Source organism: Podarcis erhardii (genome assembly GCF_964252035.2).
Source record: "Podarcis erhardii genome assembly, chromosome: 14".
NCBI classification, from domain to species: Eukaryota; Metazoa; Chordata; class Lepidosauria; order Squamata; family Lacertidae; genus Podarcis; species Podarcis erhardii.
In genome coordinates this window covers 2,940,900-2,961,493 of record NC_138503.1, presented here as the reverse complement: position 1 = coordinate 2,961,493, position 20,594 = coordinate 2,940,900, and the positions used below count along the sequence as shown (strand labels likewise).

Genomic DNA, 20,594 nt, shown 5'->3' with positions numbered 1-20,594 from the left:
AAATCACAATCACGCTTTGAAGCTTAACATAATCATTGCATTTGAGTACCTTAAAACACCCATAGAAGGAATTACTGTAATTGCGTGACTCGACACCAAAGGAATGGGAGAACCCACCCCAGTGCCATAATTATGTCAATGGGATTCAGAGATTTGTCAATGATTTACACTGAATAGTCAGCAAGGGACTAATATCCTCTGGCCAAGATGATTTAGCTCCTCAAGCTCTTGTCCAAAGCAAGGGTGCTACAGGCAGTTCAGTCTTCCACATGTGGAACATCCCTACTGTGCTCTACAAGGGCTTGGCAAATGGTCCCCAACACTAGCCTTTTGCTGCCATGATTTGGCAGACAATGACATTTTGCTATATACCAGCCTTTGCCAAATGGGAAACCTCCAGGTTTTGGACTACAACTCCCATTGACCCCAGCCAGCACAGCTGTGCTAGTTGCAGGTTGATATACAGGAGCTTACATTCACCCTCTTTTTAATCTTCTGCTCCAGTGAATCAGGATTGGTCCCTTTAAAACCATCAAGTTACCAGGAAACCGGTTGTGTAAAAGTGTTCTCTCCTTCATCAAACAAAAAAGAAAACGAAAGGGGGGGGGCACATTTACTGTACCTTCAGTACGACGTCACCTTCCTGAATATTGCCATCTCTTGCTGCCAGACTGTCTTGGGATATTTCTTTCACAAATATGTGGCTGGCTAGGCGCAATCCATATTCTGTTTCGAATAAAAAGAAAATAAATGCATACTTCTTGTTAACAAGCATTTTCAGGGTCCACCACCACTGCTCCCATAAATTCAATCTTTCTTGGCCCCAAGAATTCCCAAATGGTTTGCTGGGACACACAGAGAGCGTTGCCAGGAAATAAGAGACAGTAAGTATGGCCTTATGTTTTCAAGTGAGCAGGCTGGAAGTGGTGACTCCTCTGTGCTGGAAGCGGGGTGGGGAAAGTCCTTCACAACACTGATTCCCTGCTCCTACCCTGTGCCAACATAAGGGAAGAGTCCAGGATGCACTGGGGTTTCCTGATGCAGCCCACACTACAGCTAAAAGGTGGGGACCCCATAAGCATTGCTATGCCTCAGAAAGTACAAGCCCATCCCTGACCTTAACTAAAAGCATGACTACCTGAGCTTTTCTGCAGGTGGCTTGTTTACCCCATTAATGTTTTCTCAGACTGGCAGAGGTTCTCCAGGGTTTCAGGCACAGAAGCAGTGGCATGCAGTGACATTTTTCATTGCAAAAGGGGGTTGGACTAGATGACCCTTGTGGTCCTTTCCAACTGTATGTTTCTAAGAGTCTCCATGCATAACTTGCAATTGCTACTGTGGGGATAGCAAAACTGGCCTGCCTTACAAGGCTGCTGCACAGATTATGAGAATGTTTGTACCTGAGGCCCTTCATACACACAGTGTTGTGCTCTTTTGCATTCAGAAGGCTCTCCCCATAAATGTGAACTCTTTAGTGGGCTTTCAGCTCCTTAAAATCCCTTCAGGCTTTTCCAGCCATTGATAAAAGGCCTTTGCCCCCTCAGCTTTCACCCCTCAATGTGTGCGTGTGCGCGCGCACAACCGCGCCACTGCTTTTCTTCAGGTATTTCTTTGACTGCCATTAGAATGTAATGTTTGTATTCAAAGAATGTCTTCCTTTGTTAAAAAGTGGGGGAGGATTTAAGCAACCTTTACATTCCCAGTGGCTACAGACACAAAGAGCTCCTTGGGGACACCAAAGAGCAATTGCCTGTCAACCTTCTCAATAAATGTAAAAACCTGGATGCTGGAGCCTTGCTGCCTCCTTTTGGGAAGGGGGCAGGAAGGCTCTTGGACCCCGAAGGAGCATTTCGCCTCCCCCCAAAGGTGCTCAGCCTGAGATGGGCTGGGAGCACTAACCCTAACCTGCCTGCCTCCCCTGCAGAGCACACAAGCTGGTGAGCGCCCCACGCCCCCACCAGGTTACCTCGTCTTTGGGGAGGAATAAGGAGGAAGGGGGAGGATAAAGCGCCTCCGCAGCTGACAGACATGCACACTTTGCCATCCTTTTCACAGCGCCCATTGCTAAACAGGTCTCCTATGCTCCACCTGCCCTCTTGGATCCACCAAGTTGTGCCACACCTCAGCAGCGCATGTAGACAGAAGCATTTCCTCAACCAACTCTCTCCAACCAACTTTCTAACTAAAGCATACCATGCACAGTCTGGGAGTCATTTTGGATTCACAGCTGTCCATGGAGGCACAGGTCAATTCTGTGTCCAGGGCAGCTGTCTACCAGCTCCATCTGGTACGCAGGCTGAGACCCAACCTGCCTGCGCGCTGTCTTGCCAGAATGGTGCATGCTCTGGTGATCTCCCAACTTGGACTACTGCCATGCGCTCTGTGTGGGGCTACCTTTGAAGGTGATTTGGAAACTACAACTAATCCGTAATGTATCTGCCAGACTGGTGACTGGGAGTGGCCGCTGGGACCATGTAACACCGGTCCTGAAAGGCCTACATTGGCTCCCAGCACATTTCCAAGCACAATTCAAAGTGTTGATGCTGACTTTTAAAGCCCTAAATGGCCTCGGCCCAGTACAGTGGTACCTCCGGTTAAGTACTAAATTTGTTCCAGAGGTCTGTTCTTAACCTGAAACGGTTCTTAACCTGAAGCACCACTTTAGCTAATGGGGCCTCCTGCTGCCGCCGCGCCGCCGAAGCACAATTTCTGTTCTCATGCTGAAGCAAAGTTCTTAACCCGAGGTACTATTTCTGGGTTAGCGGAGTCTGTAACCTGAAGCGTATGTAACCTGAAGTGTATGTAACCCGAGGTACCACTGTATACTTGAAGGAGTATCTCCACCCCCATCATTCAGCCCAGACACTGAGGTCCAGCTCCCAGGGCCTTCTGGTGGTTCCCTCCCTGCGAGAAGTGAAGCTACAGGGAACCAGGCAGAGGGCCTTCTTGGTAGTGGCGCCTGCCCTGTGGAATACCCTCCTATCAGATGTCAAGGAAATAAACAACTACCTGACTTTTAGAAGACTACTGAAGGCAGCCCTGTTTAGGGAAGTTTTTAATGTTTGATGTTTTAGCGTGTTTTTAATGTTCTGTTGGGAGCCGCCCAGAGTGGCTGGGGAAACCCAGCCAGATGGGCAGGCTATGAATAATAAATTTATTATTATTATTATTTAGAAAGGAGGGAGAGGGACTTGGTTGAAGAAACACTTCGCTCTATGCGTCTGCACACTGAGCTGTGAGGCTAGGCTACCAAATCCGCCCCTTTCCTCCCTGTGAGTCAGAAATCATTTCAGAGAAGACAGGGCCATCTCTCTAGGGCAGGGAACCTCCATGCTTTTTGGCTGCCTGTCTTCTCCACCCACCAGCACTCTTTGGGGAAAATGAATCCACCAGCCACCCAATTACCTCACCTGAACCGAGGGGGTTAGGTGTGTAAAAAAGGTACACACTTTAATACTCTAATTCACCGCCAGGAACATTGGGGACTAGGCTAGTCCCACTAGTCCAATGAGCACGGAGAGGTCTTTCCTGTCACTTCTTTGCTGCTCCTTTTAACAGAGAGGTGATGGGGCTTGAACTGGGAGTTTCTGCATGCTAAACAGGTGTTCCACCATTGAGCTATGATTCTTCTGTTCTGAAAGTTCATGTAGGAAATATCTAACTCTTTGGTCATGTTTACATGTAACAGTAAGCCAAACCATGGCTGACCATGAATGAGCAAGTGCGCTGGCGCACAGAAGCAAAACAGCAGCCCCTTTGCCCCTTTCTCTGTCCTGCTGCCGCCGCCATGCCACCAAAAATGAAGCCATGGTTTGGCTTAGTGTCATGCATGAATCTGAGCTTGTGATTTGTCTCCCCCCATGCTCCACACACAGCAAACAATAAGCAGTAAGACAAGCAAAAGCCTGGTTGTTTGCACTGAGACAAACAATGGGTCCAACTTCACACATAATGCTAAGTCAAAGCATGGCTTAGTTCTTGCAATCATAGCAGCAGCTCAGCTGGGAGAGAAACAAAGCATGTCACATGATTTTTTGCTTCATGAACCAGCATGCTTGCTTCTTCATGTTAATTCACAGTTTGTTATGTTCAAACGAGGCCTTTAAGTAGCACAAGTACCTCCAATTTTAGCCAAGGAAACTATCGTTTGGGAGATACCATTATTACTATCCTTGCTACATCCTTATCATGGCTTGTTCTCTCCCTGCTATGTTAGACCTAAGCTTACAGAGTTGTACATCATCTGGGAAGGGTTCACATGACTTGATGTCTGTGACACTACATGCATTTTTTAAAAGAGAAAAGGTTTAGAAAAATCTGAATGTTGCCAATACAGTGTTGTACGGAAGTTGTTACTGGAATGGTAGCATCCAGCTAGAAGGAGGCAATATTGTTACCTAACTATGAAATACTTAAGTTTTGAATGGCTCTGGATCTCAAATTTGCATAATTAGTGCAGCACGCTCTGTAACTGGTATGCAAAACACTGCTGTGAGATTGACTCCCGGGTCATTAACAGGCAGTCTGCAGTTTTCTGTATAATTGAGGAATGGCTGTATAGCGAGATTGTGCAAATTCATTCTTGGGAGAAGCAGCAATCAGAATAACCAAATTGTTTGCCAGCAATTTAGCAAGCTAAATTAGCATCACACTTTGTTCAGGTAAGCAAAACTCCCCAAACTTGCATTGAAAAGTTTAGATGGTAAATGGGGAAATGTGAAATAGAGGACAAATCTGTTCCTTCTTTCCTAGAAAGTTGTACATAGCAAGAACAATCGCTGTGTCAATCCCCAAGGAAAAGATGCTTCAAATTTTTGATGGGTACTTTTTATTGGGCCAGGTTAAGTAGCTTTCAGTTTGAAATTCTTCCTGCGGAAAGAGTACTGTGCAATCGGAAAGCTTGCTATCTTAACCCTAACCAAGACAAGATCCAAAAAGAACAGAACAGAGATGGCTTAATGTTATGGAGGTGTAAGAGGGGTTTACTCCTAATTTCCATCAGAAACTTCCAAAACACTATACAGGAGATTAATCCCATAAAGCAAAAATAAACCTCCTTCTGTGGAAGCAGGCTCCCATGCCAACTTAAAACTCCCCAAGCCTTAGGAAGAAGGGAAGCCTGGAGAAGAGAAGACCAAGGGGTGATATGAGAGCCACATGGAAGATGGAGCAAGATTGTTGGCAAGAATTGTTGTACAGTGGAAAGAATGACCTTGGAAGATGTGGACTCTCCTTCACTGGAGACTTTTAAAAAGAAAAGTTGGATGGCCATCTTTCAGGGATTCTTTAGCTGTGAGTCCTGCATTGCAGAGGGCTGGATTAGATGACCAGGGGAGGGGGGCAGTTCTCTTCCAACTCTACAATTCTATTGATTCTATGAAATGAAGCCCCAACCTCAAGTTGAAAGGTATGTGCATACATCAAACCAATGAAAAATGGTTTCTGTTTCCAAACATCTTCCTGCAGATACTATGTGTACCCTTCTTTGCAGTGTAAACAGGTGGCTGCACCTCTGTTGATAGAAAGGGGCTTCCATGGCCCATGAGCACAGTTCAGATTTCTACCAGCTTAACAATTGCGGGGAGACTTTCTCATCTTGCCTTGTAGCAGGACTAAACTCTGCCCTCATTTAGGACGGTCATCCTCCCCAATCTGCCTTCCTCAACCATACCCAGATGTAGAAACTAAACTCTCCTATATATATGCCAGACTTGAACCATTTCTCTCCAGAATGGCTCTGTCAAGCTAGTGGTAAGTGGCACACAAGAGAGGAGGAAAGACAACTCCCTCTTACTTCCTCTCCCAGGAAGCCAACTGACTCTCAAAGTACAACATACACATTATGGCTGATCGGCCAGTTAAAAAAAAGTCTTTGGGGCAAATGGATAAATGGAAACATCCTATTTCCTTCTGATGCAGCCTTCCCTGACCTGCTGCCCTTCAGATGTTTTGGACCACAACTCCCATCAAGCACCAAACGGATATGGCCATGCTGATGAGAGTTGTAGTTAAAAGACCAGGAGGGCACCAGGTTGGAGAAGACTAATCCAAACTATTAAAGAGCATACAAAGTTTAAAAACTTGTTTGGTTAAAACATGGCATGAGGTGCAAAGTCAGGGAACACTTTATCTTTTGAGTCCTACTGCTGAGTCACAATGTACCTTCATTCTTCCTGGATTTCACCAGTGTGACTTTTGTAGGTTTTGCGGGCTGGCTGGAAGCCACCGACCTCCTATCCGACCTCGGCGATAAACTTCTTTCCCTGCTTGCACTTCGGTCCCTCACCCAGCTCTTCTCGTGCCTCCGGCTCACACTTGAAGCTCCGCGGGAACTTCTGGGGTCGTGCGTATCCTCTTCATAGCTGTCCTCATCATTTTCAGAGACTGGGTCTGGATCTGTCCGAGTTACCGGAATCTGAACTTTTTTCATTCTTCGGATGGTCTGTAACGTACAACAGTAATCTTTCACTTTCTGATAAAATGCAAACTACCTACAACGTAAATCTAGAAATTATAATGTTTTGGACATACACATTTTGCATGCACCCTTCAGAATTTATAGTTGTGCTCATGCTAGTAATTTTCTTTCTGGCTTACCACCATAGTAGATTTCATTCTTATCTAGTGGTGGCAAACTCTTAACTCTTTTAGTTTCTGAGGGGAATATTCAGGAAGAAAATATGTAGTAATTGTTCATTTCATTCCATTTTCTTACCCCACCTTTCTGCTCCCAAAATACACTCAAGGTGGCTTAGAAAAACATTAAAACTTAAACAGTGGGTCATATTCAAAGTATTCAGTGTAATAAATGAATTTATGTAACTTATGTCTACTGGTTTCAGTAGGTCTACTCAGAGCATGATTTAGATGGATATCACCCAGGAAAAATGGGAACCATGGTCAAGTAAACTTTATTATCAAAAAAGGCAATAAAACAGCAGACTACATTACAAAAGACTGGCAGACAAAAGGGTCACTTGCTTCCCAAAGGCCAGACTGCTTTGTCCCATCCATTCTGGGGAAGGAGCAGTAAGAGGCCAGAAGGTTATGTCCAGCAGAGTGATATCCCATCGAGTCAGAGTCGTGACTTTGCTGGGAAAACCCAGAATAGAGGTTTCCTGAATTCTGAGTAATACATGAGACCTCCCACACAGATATCTTTTAGTACAAAGATTCCTGAAATCACAACAATAATAAACAACAACAATAATAGATTCCTTCCGAAGCCCTTAATGCAAAGCATGAGTGCCTGTACAGAATAAGGAAATAGGATAGCCAACATTTTCATCAACATTTAGATGCCACATGGGAGCCAAAAGGTAACTCTCAGCAGACCCCTGCAATGTTACAGAACACTGGAAGAAGAGGCAAAAGAAAATGAGCTGGCATCCTGGTGAGGTGGGAGGCAGTGAAGAGCTGAAGTGCTCCTCTCCCACACACCAACCTCACTGTTCAATTGTGTGACAAAAAAACACCACAGTGTGGACTTCAGTCGTAAAGAAAAACTTAATTTTGTGGAAATACCCTCCTGATATTATTGCAAGGAAGCTGGTAAATGTGGGTTGAACAAGGTAACTGTTAGGTGGATTTGTAGCTGGCTGACTGACTGAACCCAAAGAGTACTCATTAAGAGTTCCTTGTCATCCTGGAAAAAGTGACAAGCGGGGTGCTGCAGGGTTCTGTCCTGTGTCTGTTGTTGTTCAGTGTCATTATAAACGACTTGGATGAAGGAATTGAGGGGATGCTCATCCAATTTGCAGATGACACCAAACTGGGAGGGGTAGCTAATGCTGCAGAAACAGAACCAGAATTCAAAATGTCCTTAACTGATTGGAGAACTGGGCGCAAGCTAACAAAATGAATTTCAATAGGGACAAATGTAAGGTCCTGCACTTAGGCAGGAAGAACCAGCTGCACAAATATAGGATGGAGGACACCTGGCTTACTAGCAGTACATGTGAAAAGCATCTAAGGGGTCTTGGTGGACCACAAGTTGATGCAGTGTGATGCAGCGGGGGGGGGGGGCTAATGCTATTCTAGGCTGCATCAAGATCAAGGGAAATCACAGTCCCACTCTATACTGCCTTAGTCAGACCACACCTGGAATACTGTGTCCAATTCAGGGCACAGAATTCGAGGAGGGAGACCAAAGTGATCAAGGGTCTGCAAACTAAGCCTTATGAGGACAGCTTGAAGGAGCTGGAAAAGAGGAGACTGTGAGGAGATACGATAGCCACCTGCAAATATCTCAAGGGCTGTCACAGGGAAGAGGGAGCATGCTTGTTTTCTCCTGCTCTGGAGGGGAGGACTGGAACCAATAGCTTCAAATCACAAGAAAGGAGAATCTGACTAAAGATCAGAAAAAAACTTTCTGACAGTAAGAGCGATTCAGCAGTGGAATGGTCTTCCTCGTGTGGTCATTGACTCTCCTTCCCTGGAGGTTTGTAAGCGGAGGAGGGCCATCTGTCATAGGTGCTTTAGCTGTGATTCTTGCATTGCAGGGGGTGGACTAGATGACCCTTGGTGTCCCTTCCAACTCTATGATTCTATAATTTTAATTACCCCTAAAAGGGAGGGACGCGGGTGGCGCTGTGGGTAAAACCTCCGTGCCTAGGACTTGCCGATCGTATGGTCGGCGGTTCAAATCCCCGCGGTGGAGTGAGTTCCCGTCTTTCGGTCCCAGCTCCTGCCCACCTGGCAGTTCGAAAGCACCCTTAAGTGCAAGTAGATAAATAGGTACCGCTTTATAGCGGGAAGGTAAACGGCGTTTCCGTGTGCTGCGCTGGTGCTGGCTCACCAGAGCAGCTTTGTCACGCTGGCCACGTGACCCGGAAGTGTCTGCGGACAGCGCTGGCCCCCGGCCTCTTAAGAGCGCACAACCCTAGAGTCGGACACGACTGGCCCGTACGGGCAGGGGTACCTTTACCTTAACTTACTAAAAGGGAGGGAAGAGAATGCAGAGATAAACATGGATGAATATGTGGGTCGGTTAGTTACATGTGCTTAAGCTTAGAATCAGCAGGGCATGGGAACCGTGAGACTGTGCTAAAGGCTTCATGGGCAAGATTGGTCTTGAGGAAGGTTTTGAAAGTAGTAAGAATGATGGTGTCACACAGGTGTTCTAGGAAGAATTAGGGCAGCTTCTCTCCCCCGCTCCGCAGCACCACACTGAACACTTAAGCCTGAAAACTTTCAGTGGCCTTACTCACCTTAGCCAGTCTGGCCAAGCATCAGGGATCAGTCTAGCACCAAAGTCACTACCCATGGTCTAACAAAAAGCTTCACTTGCACCATTGTTTTTGAGAGACAATGGCATCTCTATAGAAGCCAGTTTCACAATGCTTTATAATTTGAAGATAGGTTCTTGAATGCTTCTTTTAAAAAAAGCATTCTAAATTCTGCAGCAGAACAGGGAGACCATCTAGGGGCTTGTAGAATCCTGCCCTGCTATAAAAGAATACTTTTAAAAATCAGAACTACTGTCTTATCCATATGCAAAAACATGTCAACTTAGTTTACTAAAAGATTGATCAGCTAAGGTTGCAATCCAATGCATATTTTAATGGGTCTTACTTCCAAGTAACTTAGCGTAGGTCTGTACTCCAAAATTTCTTTGACAGCCCCCTCTCCCTCTCTGATGGAGCTGTGGTAGGGCGATGCACTGCACTGCACTGTGCTGTGCTGTGTGATTGTTTTTGTCTGGCTATAACCTGCATTTGATCTCCTAATAAACTTGATTGATGACTGATTGATATACCTTATCACAGTCAAACAAGGTGGCTGATAAGCTGTTTAAAAAACAGCACAAAGTTGTCTACGACCCCTAGATACATCCAAGCACATCATCCCTACCACTGTCCTCAATGAAGTTTTTCTCCACCCACCCAAAAACGGAAGGGGGCATTCTCAGGTTCTGAGAAAGGGCAAAACATATAAAAGAATCCCATAATCTACAGACACTGCAACTTCATCAATATTTCAATGCTTGACAAGACTGCTGGAGTGGAAAGTGGCTTAGTCTCTCATAATGTGCTGTGTCAATAGGCATGCGATACAGACCTTTGTAGTATCGTTGGCAAGCCATCAAAACAAAACAAAAACCTGCTGCAGAGCAACACATTTGTCCTCAAAACTGAGGAATTCAACTTTCTTTCAGACTGAGAAAAGCACAAAGCTGTTTTTATGATCAAACGTAATTCTGAGGGTTAACAATATTCTTTGTGTACTCCAAAGTATAGTGTAGGAGTGTGCATGGTGTTCTCAAGTAACAACCAAGGATTTTTCAACTTCCATGAGGTTAAGCAGGGGAGGAAGGGGTAGCGTAGCCTACAGTTTATGATCATCTGCCTCAGACACTGCTTACATGAAAATTGTCAAGTGACCTAGTAAGCTAGATAAATATTCTGCATCATGCAGGTAAGACTTACAAGCCAAACAGGAGAGGGGGGAAATGATCCAAACATTGCCCAGAGCTACAGGTGACATTTGCAGAGATACATGCACAAACCCCTTTTACCCTCAGGCAACCCCACTCCTGTCTGCAAATATATAATCTGCCACATACTACCCAACACCTCTTACTAGCAGTAAGATTGTTTGGGTTTCAAGCTCAGGATATCTTTCAGGCTTATACTTAAACAAGTCACAAGAAGCAGCAAAGATACGATCAAGCTCAACCTACTGACTCAAGTCAGCCATCAGACTGCCAAATCACAAGTTGCTGTGAAAATTTGAATTGGGCAGACTTATCGCTAGTACTAACCTACCAACTACAGTCTGAAAACCCACTTCATCATGAAAAACCAAAAAGGGAGAGAAGGAAACTAGCATGTGAGAAAATAAGAAGCAGCACACAAGCCCAAAGCATACTTTTGACCCTCCAAACCACTGTTTAGTGTAGGCCTTTTGACCCTTTGCTGCCTCTACCCCAGCAGAACACTTCAAGGTGGTCCATAGGCTACTGGCACCTGTATAGGTGGTTGGAGTCTAGGACTAAGTCTGAAGGCCAAGAGACTTTCTGTTCTTTGCTTCCCAGGCACGTTGAGGATAACAGGTCTGCCCCTGTAGTGAGCTAGACACCATGACAGATGCAGCTCGAAATGAGGTTTTCAATGCCATGCTTTGTAGGATCAGTTTCAGTTTTTGCAGCCTGGTTACTCTGACAAAATGCTTGCTAGTCATGGGGAATGACTGGGTGGGTCCCAGGTGCAGTGACTGTGTCTTTGCATGAGGGGCTGGTGCCTCTTGCCTTGACGGAGGTGGGGGCAAGGTACCTGACAGGGTCCCGGTGGCACAGTTGCAGGCCCTCTCAGAGGAAACAGATTATCCAGACCCATTGCAATCTGGGTTCAGCCCAGGCTCAGGATGGAATTGGCCTTGGTCGCCCTGATGGAGGATCTTACTGGAAGAGAGACCTTGCTGCTTCTACTTCTCATTAGCTTTTGAGACCACTGATGATTGTTATCCTCCAGGACAGCCTCTCGGAGATGCGTATCAGCTGCACCGTTCTGCAGAAGGTCCAGTCTGATCTCATGGGACGGGTGCAGAATTCAACGTAGCCTGAGGGTTTTCTCAGCCCCCTGGTTCTTGAGGCATGAGGTGAAATGGGTAACTATTCTGTCCCCAATGCTATTTAACTTCTGTCTGACACTGTTGGGAGTAGGCATAAGAAGTTTTGGAGTGAGGTAACGTCTGAACTGGGAATGGCTGTGCAGGCGCTTGACCGGTGCTTGGATCCAGTGGTGTTCTAACAAACTGAGTCTGAATCTGGGAAGACAGAGGCTCTGTGGATCCATGAAGTTGGTAAGTTGTCTGCCCTGAAGGAGCAGGTGCAAAGTCTATGGATGCTACGAAATCCCACTGTGCCACTGGAGGCACAAGTGTTCTTCGGTACTAAAAGTGCTTTTCACCAGCTTTGACTAGCAGAACAGCTATGGCCATTCCAGGATCGGGATGGCTTGACCACAGCAATCCATGCACCGGTAACCTCATGATTTCATTACTACAATGCGCTCTATGTGAGGAACAATGAGTGTGTTACGATTTTTCACACAATACAGCGTTGCAATTGTTTACCACAAGACAGACTGATCTATTGCTGATGACGGGTTGTTTTGCAGATTTAAGAAAAAGCTATCTATGCATTCTGTCTGAAAGAATAGCAGGAATCAATATAATTGCACCATGCAGTGGCAAATAGTATGCACTGAGAATGAAGGAAAAAGCTGCTTGTTGAGGCATGAGAGGAAAGTACAGCCATTCAATACCTAGGGCATGTGAAAAGCTAGGCACAATTCTGCCTTGCTATGAAGACAGACTAAGGAGAAGCAATGAATACTGGGAACCTGAGACTTTGGGGATGGGTACTGAGGCCTTGCCCTCAGTGCTTACAGTTCCTTCGGTGATCTATAGAAAAGGGGGACACTGAGGACAGGATACTGCAGCCTCGGTCAATCTAGTGTCCTCCACTAGATTGATATTTTGGACTACAGCTCACATCAGCCCCAGTATGCCAAGTTTCATCATGATCTAACAGTCTCTCTACATTTGAGTTTCTTCTCCTATAGCATCTCATATCCATCTTTGGATATATCCCTCTTCACGTTCTCTCCAAGGCTCTCTGTTGTTTGCTCACTGCAGCCACACAAGCCCTGCTGTTCATTTTAGATTGCTCACCCATTGCACAGGTGGACATCCCCTTGGTCTTTTGAAATGGTATACTCTCCACAGTGCTTTACTCTATCAACTTGAATAGTGGTGGGGGGTTTTTGCCACATGCCCTGCTTATGTGTATTTTAACATTTTAGTTAAGAGTACAAAATGAATGAAACGCACAAATGAATGAAAATCGTAAACCTGATCAGGTTTCATCTGGGAACGGAGAAAGCTCTGCAGAGGAATTCTATGTGAACTCTGCATGTTCAGAATTCTGCAGAAAACCTAGACATCCAAGATGGAGTTTGCTTGATTTGCACAACAACTCTAGCCCAGTGCTAGCTGTAGAGTACCCGGAGCACATCCCAATGGACTGCTTACTTAAGCCTTAAGACATTTTTGCACATGTGCTATCCTGCTTGTCAATGCTGCCAAGGAGCAGGGTCACAGAGAGCCTTGTGTGGGCACAATTTAGACCTAGACCCACTTTGCTCAGCAACACTGCCTGCAGACAATTTGTCCTGGAATGCTAGCTCTGCAAAGCAAACACATTCCTTTCCTGTTTCCAGCTCCCCTGCCTGAATCATCAAAGCTCCACCTCCCTGCTTCAACTTTGAACCCGCAAGTGCTGATAAGCAGATCAAACATGCAAACCTGTGCCAAAAGTTTTAGAAGGCACAGTGAGGTTTCTGCACTGCTGAACATTTTGTGCCTCTGTTCCCAATAAGTCATAAGTCATATAGGTAAAAGTAAGGCAAAGGACCCCTGAATGGTTAAGTCCAGTCAAATTAGACTATGGGGTGTGGCGCTCATCTCTGCTCTCAGGCTGAGGGAGCCAGTGTTTGTCCGTAGACAGCTTTTCCAAGTCATGTGGCCAGCATGACTAAATTGTTACTGGCACACAGAGGATGTGATGAGTGCCAGAGCACATGGGAACACTGTTTACCTTCCCACCACAACGGTACCTGCTTATCTACTCACAATGGTAAGCTTTCAAACAGAGAGGTTGGCAGGAGCTGGGACAGAGAAGGGCTCACCCCGTCGTGCAGATTCGAACTGCTGACCATATGTTTGGCAAGCCCAAGAGGCTCAATGGTTTAGATCACAGTGCCACCCACGTCCCTTGAGAGCTATATTCTGTCTTTCCCGCAACTAATGAATTAAAGGCAGCTTATAAAGCATGCTTGAACAATGCTGTTTTCAGTCTCAGCTGGGGTAGGTTCTTCCACCTGAGTAACAGACTGACTTAAGCCCACACCTGATATGGAGCAAGAAAATGAAAATCCCAACCCTCTCTTTCACACTATGTTCCCCGACTCATCCATTATGGAGAAAGGCTGAGGAATGGGCCCAGACTGCCTCTTCCAAAGATTGGCCTTTCTCCCTCTTCCTTCACGGCATGAGAAGGAACAAGGAAAGCTTCCCAATTATCTCCACACAGAAGCTGTGTTTGGTGTAGGTCAAAGAGCAAGGCTAAATAGTATTAGCCCAGGGTTGTAGAGGAAGGGCAGATCCCCACTTCCTACCGTTACTCCCAAGCGTTTCCATGCGCTCTGGCTTCCATCACGGTGTTCTGTTGCACCAGAAGCGAGTTAGTTATGCTGGCCACATGACCCAGAAAACTGTCTGTGGACAAACACCGGCTCCCTCGCCCTGAAGCGAGTTGAGCACCTTTGATTGGACTTAACTGTCCAGGGGTCCTTTACCTTTACCATTTTACTCCCAAGTGTATTCTTTAGCTGCTGTTCATTACTAGGCAGTAAATGCAGGAAGAGGTTTGGGGCTGCAATCAGTGGATACCATGGGAAGGCTCAGCATATCCCCTGTGGCCCCAGCTAGTAAGTAATCAAATCTGCTTTAGGGTTTCATTCCCCCACCCCCTCACCCGCTAAAATGTCTAGAGCAGTTCAAGCACACATAAATTTTTGCTAAAAGACGTTAGCTATTTTACAAGTTTTGTGCTATTGTATGACAGATGTCAATGAACCCACCATCAAGGCTGCAATCATTTTATTTGAGCAATTCTGGTATATGAATACTTTGCGCACACATCTAGGAGTATAGGATAAAGCACCAACTTACAATTTTGGCATTTTTACCACTTTTCCTCAGCTGCTGAACAGCAAAAGCATGCTCCACATTATCCATAGAAACACCATTGACCATTGCAACACGGTCATTCTCCCTGGAAAAAAATTAAAATAAGTAAGAAGCTTGTTGGTAAAAGAGTAAAGAAAAAGCCTTGAAGAAAACAAGCAAAGCTTACTATTACTATGCTCTATAGCCCCACTCCAAGAGAGGTGCTTTGTGGATGCAGATCTTCTCTTCCACAAAGTTATCAGAATGTTTTGTTCGTAATATTCATCATGTGCTTCTACATTTCTGAAGTTCCTCTGCTATATTTTTAAAAGTTGATGCCACCAGCTCTGAGACTTCAGACACACTTCTCCATCCCATAAACATTGTTAAGAGGGAGGAAATGGGCCAGCTGCAAGAGGACTGCACACTGCCTCCTCCAACGCTTGAACTTCTTTTGGGCCAATCATGACCCCTTTAAGTTCACACCAACATTAGCCACAGTCAACGGCAAACAGGGTTTCCTCAAACCTGTATTTGAAACTGGATGCCAAAACCAAGCTTAGGAGCAAATTGTGTTTGACGGTCACACCCATGCAGGCAATGGCAAACCATGGTGAAGTGAAGCGGGGGGGGGGGGGGATCGAGGATGCACAGAGAAGAGGGAGAGGAAAAAGGTCACAATCCTGCCATACATTTAAATCACATTTGTACCACTTTATTTCAGTCATGCTCTCCCCCAAAGAATCTTGGGAACTGTAGTTTACCCACCACACAGCTAAAAAATTTTGGGAATCTGTGTACATGCAGCTCCTCACACAGAGTCAATTAAGGTTTGGCAGACAGCCAGAAGGCAATCTGAAGGAGTAAGTCTGCCTGGTGATAACAGAGGCATGGAGACAGCTCCCTGATTGGTCAAGCTCTCTCAAGGGAGTGATAATTAACAGCCTACTAACTGGAATGTGTTAGTTCAGGAGTTCAGTGTAGGACGTGAGTCGTGTATGAGAGAGCAAGCTAAAGATCCGTGTTCTGTTCCTGTAAATAGTCCACTGTATATAATAAACACCTAACTACAAGTTCCTGGTTCCTGCTTTGTCTATCCTGTCTGCAGCCAAGTTGCCAATTGCTTCCGTGGATTCTGCGTTTACTCTGCTAGGTCTGGCTAAGGTCCTGCAACTAGTCAGAAAATTGCGAAACACCAAATAGGTTTTACCAATAAAATTCCCAGCACCGTTAAGCTACAACTCACTGGATTCTTTGTGGGAAGTCATAGGATTTAAATTTATGGTGTGAGTATGACCTGATTGAAGGAGATACGATCCTCGAGTCAAGCCTATTCCTTCAACAATGGTTAAGGAGAGGAAGAATTAATTTTACAGCAACACTTACAGGAACAGAGGATAAGACGATAAGCAGGAATAAACCATCCCCATACAGCTCCACTCCCCAAAATTAACTTACTGTAGTAGTCCTTCTGCTGGGCCTCCTTTGAGCACATCGGATATAACAATAGATGTTTCTCCACTCTGGAAGTGAGGATTATCTCTTCCACCAGATATTGCAATACCAAACCCAAATCCAGGAGCCTATGACAGACCAGAAAGAAGCTTGGATTAGAGGTATCAACAAGTTCATGTAACAGATAACGTTTATACCATCTACAGTGGTACCTCGGGTTAAGTACTTAATTCGTTCTGGAGGTCCGTTCTTAACCTGAAACTGTTCTTAACCTGAAGCACCACTTTAGCTAATAGGGCCTCCCGCTGCTGCAGCGCCACCGGAGCATGATTTCTGTTCTCATCCCGAAGCAAAGTTCTTAACCCGAGGTACTATTTCTGGGTTAGCGGAGTCTGTAACCTGAAGCATCTGTAACCCGAGGTACCACTGTATTTCAAAATGCAGGTATCAGGATTTTGAACAAAGCAACAACTTTATACCAAGAAAACATCCTGAGGCTCTCAATTTTTTCAGTTCACAACCTGTTGCTCTCAGCCTTTCATTCTCTTCCTTCCTCTCAGAGACAGAAACCAGCCTATAATACATTCAATGTCACAGCATCCCCAAGACATGGATGCAAGACAGTGATAATCACAAATAGTCTAGTTCAGTTTGTAGAGGCTGTATTGTTTCTCTCTTTGACCTACCAGTTTCCTTTTACAATAAAGAGTCTCAAATCAATTTGACAAGAATAAAGTATGGGACATAAAAACAGTTTGAAATCAGAAAAGAATGAAAACACTTAACAGCACATAATGGATAACATGATCATTCAGTGATGTACTAATAAGGATCAAGTCCTACTCACCCCACTAAAAAGATGACCACCACCATGGGAAGTTACATTGGTAAACAGAAAGGTCTGGCACCTAAACACTGTACAGCCCTGTTTAGGAAAGCTTTTAATGTTTAACAGACTATTGTATTTTAATATTTTGTTGGAAGCCGCCCAGAGTGGCTGGGGAGACCCAGCCAGTTGGGTGGGGTATAAATAATAAATTATGATGATGATGATGATGATGATGATGATGATGTACCAAGTGAGTGAGTCTCCCTGAGGAGGGCATTCCCCAGATGGGTGGGGTGGCACTACTGACAAGGCCCATTTTCATGAAGTCCCTTCCACAAGTCCCTTGGGTGAGGCGCACAGAGAAGCCAGAACATTTAACTTGAAAACTGAGTGTATTTGATCTGGAGCAAAAGGTGTGGATGCTACTTTTTTCTATCAAAGAGAAGACCATTTGAAAGTCATAATACAGGGGTCTACTCTAATTCTCCCTGATCTTAAAAGCTTTAGTACTTCCCCTTGAATTCCAATTAATTAGATCTGACTACAGACCTGCTGCAGGTTTGGACCAAACAGGCAACAGGAATCTTCTGTAGGGAAGGTGTGGCCAATGAGGCTCCCTCCTTATGTTGTGTACTACAACTCCCATAATCTCTGGCCACTGGCTGACTGGAGTTGGAGCCAGCAATATCATGCCCAAAACAACAGGAGTTGCCATTTTAAAGAAAGGGGCATTCAGGAAGAAGGTGCTCAACCCTCGCTTGTTTTCAAGTTGGATGTGAAAACACTTGATCTCATCCACCAGTATAGGAAGGAGAGGCGGTTTAGAGCATCTTAGTGTAATAGCTAGAAGCAATCCTTCCCAACACTTCTGAACTAAGCCAATGCTTGCTAAGATCCATGCATGCATAATCTAAAATGGATGGAAATGTGGGCTTTGGTTCAAAACTATTATTTACATCCACATGTAATTGATGGATTAGCTGAAATGCAATAGTTTCTTTTATAAGGTATCTTTAATTGGACATGCAACTCTTTAATTCTAACATGGTATACAAATATTAAGAATTAGTTTTAGTCCAAATGACTGTCCCAATTTAAAAATTAATCGCTCCCTGTGATGAGACCATCATCAGAACAGAAGCAGCTTCTCCAGGTGTTCCTTCCCTGAAAGCTTTTACAAGGCCAACTCATGTGCTTTATATTCCACCATAATTTAGAATGAACTCTAAACCCAGAGGAGCATGAAGACACAGCATTCCATCTTGCATGAATGCCTCTCTGTATGTTGCATAGTACTTCCTTTTCATGTTTCACAAGTGTAAGCTGCACTCTAGGAAAACAAGACCAGGAATGAAAAGGAAGGTTGTCATCTGGTGGTTTTGCTAGGGGATGTCATAGAGCAAGCTTAACAATGACTTTAATATTAGGATCCCAGAGGTTTTAAAAAATAAACCCCAAAAACCTCACGGAGGGAAACCTTTTTTTAAAAAATGAGCATTTAGTCTACAATCCTAAGAATGCTGGAAGGGTTGTTCCAATAGACTAAAGAATATATATTGGATCCGCCTCTCAGATATCACGGAAGTCTCTGGCCCTGACCCCATCAAATGGAGGAAGCTTGGGGGGCTGCAGAGGAGGATGGGAAATGGCTCAGATCCAAAGCCATCTCAGCTGCCTGAGCCATTCCCAAACTAGGCAGAGATTTACTCCAGATCAGGCAGTGGAGTAAAACTCTCCTCCTGATTTCTCACCCAGTATTCCCTAATTTTTCCAACCATGTTTTTCTCTTTGTAGAAAGGGGAGCTACAAAACAACCACCACCACACCAAAGAACCTCATTTTCTCTGTCCTCACTTCTGCCCTGACAGCAAGAGCCCAACAAGAGCTTAGGAGATAGCGCTTGAACCACCTTTAATAGAAATATTGTTTGTACACACATAATCATTAAAGGTAATGCAAAGCATTCTTTAACCACACACCAAAAGGCAAGAATCTTTCATGCAAGAGTCTCAGTGAAATATTTGGTTTTAATTTACTGGTGTTCCTATATTAAGGCTATAAACCCAGACAGTTCACATCAGACACAATATAGCTCTGAACACGAGGGACTGAGGATTGAGCTGAGTGGGGTGGTCCTGGGGGGTACAACTGGAGGACTGCTTTCAGGGCCTGCTTGCCAGCCTTTTTGAAACATCTGACTAGCAAACAGAAAACTAGACTCAATGAGCTCTATGGCATCATACCCAAGGGGCCTTCTTATGTTCCATATGCAACACAGTGTGCCTTATCTCCAAGTATTATAGTTTTCTCCAAATTTTCAAAGGAATATTTGATCAGGACTTGCCACAATTTCAGTCCAACTTACAGCTGGGCAAAAATCTCCACCAGCCAAGAAATATTACTCCTCCCATTCCTGGTAAAAATCTTAAAAATGATGTCTGTTGCAACTTCTCCTGTGGTTTTGCTAATCCAATTAGCAAAACAGATGCTTCTTCACACAAAACAAAATCCAGCCTTTAAGAAGTCCAGCCAACTTGAGACAAGAAGGAGATGAAGGAATACCTCTTATTTCTGTTGGTGAAAGAAGGCTAACTTTCAAACTCTGGAAAGCTCTCTTTCAGTCAGGAATGAAGAGCATATGGTGCAGTCTAGTTCTCTGTGTGACTTTGGAAGGCCTCTCATTTAAAGCTTTATTCCCTAGACTGCAGTATACGTCTCACTGCACCAGCGCACTGGCGCAACAAATCAACCTGAGATTGTTAGGCAATCATACTGTGGTGACTGAATGAAGAAGTCATAAGAACATAAAGAGTCAGTCCTCTTCTCACAGTGGCCGACCAGATGCCTGTGGGAAACCTACAAGTGGGATTCGAGCACAAGAGCCCCTCCTGCAGTTTCCAGCAACTGGGATTTAGAAGCATCACTGCAACCATCCAGGTTAGTGGCCATCCCTGCCTCCTGTGGAAGAGAGTTCAATAGTTTAAATATGCACTGTGTGAAGGAGTCCTTTCTTTTATCTGTCCTAGATAAGGTAAGCCGGATACCTTCATCTGCTCCAGCTGCAATATAACACACGTCTCCCATTTTGGTCTCTACAGCCACAGCAGACACTGCTAACTCTAAGACGGTAGTATTCAATGGTCTCTCGAGACAGATGGATGCCAACACACACACAGTTTCTTTTTGTGTGTTCAATGACGGGACACACAAAATTGGCTTGAATTGTTTTATCTAATCCTATTATATTTCAATCCACAATCTATGGAAGCCAATGATTGTCAAGATAGGACCATGCATTTTTAATGCACAGCAAGACAGGAAGCTGTTGGAGCACTCAGTCATCAGGGATAGGATAAGGAATGCTGAGACCTGTATCATAACTGAGTCAATATACTAGAATTTCCAGTGTTATGACAGCATTAAACTGTGGTTTGTGGTGCCATGATGTAATCCAACTAGACTGGTGTTTAAACTGCTCTTAAATATATGTTGTGTGTCATGCATTTTAAAAGTGGCCAATCATGCACCAACTTGTGCAGCTATAATTCATCTCTGAACAACATACACATAACTAGTC

The 20,594-nt window shown here is 44.7% G+C and overlaps 1 protein-coding gene across 10 annotated transcripts in view; it reads right to left on the bottom strand.

Annotated features, from left to right (window-relative positions):
• The window catches only part of TJP1 (tight junction protein 1), a 326,291-nt gene that overhangs the window by 46,664 nt on the left and 259,033 nt on the right, over window positions 1-20,594 (bottom strand). For all 10 annotated transcript variants that reach the window (XM_081838649.1, XM_081838645.1, XM_081838646.1 and 7 more), the window contains 4 exons: window positions 16,192-16,316; window positions 14,737-14,839; window positions 6,163-6,442; window positions 623-726 (listed from right to left, as the gene is read on the bottom strand). In XM_081838649.1, the coding sequence (XP_081694775.1) occupies window positions 623-726; window positions 6,163-6,442; window positions 14,737-14,839; window positions 16,192-16,316 (612 nt within the window). The remainder of the gene's footprint in view (window positions 1-622; window positions 727-6,162; window positions 6,443-14,736; window positions 14,840-16,191; window positions 16,317-20,594) is intronic.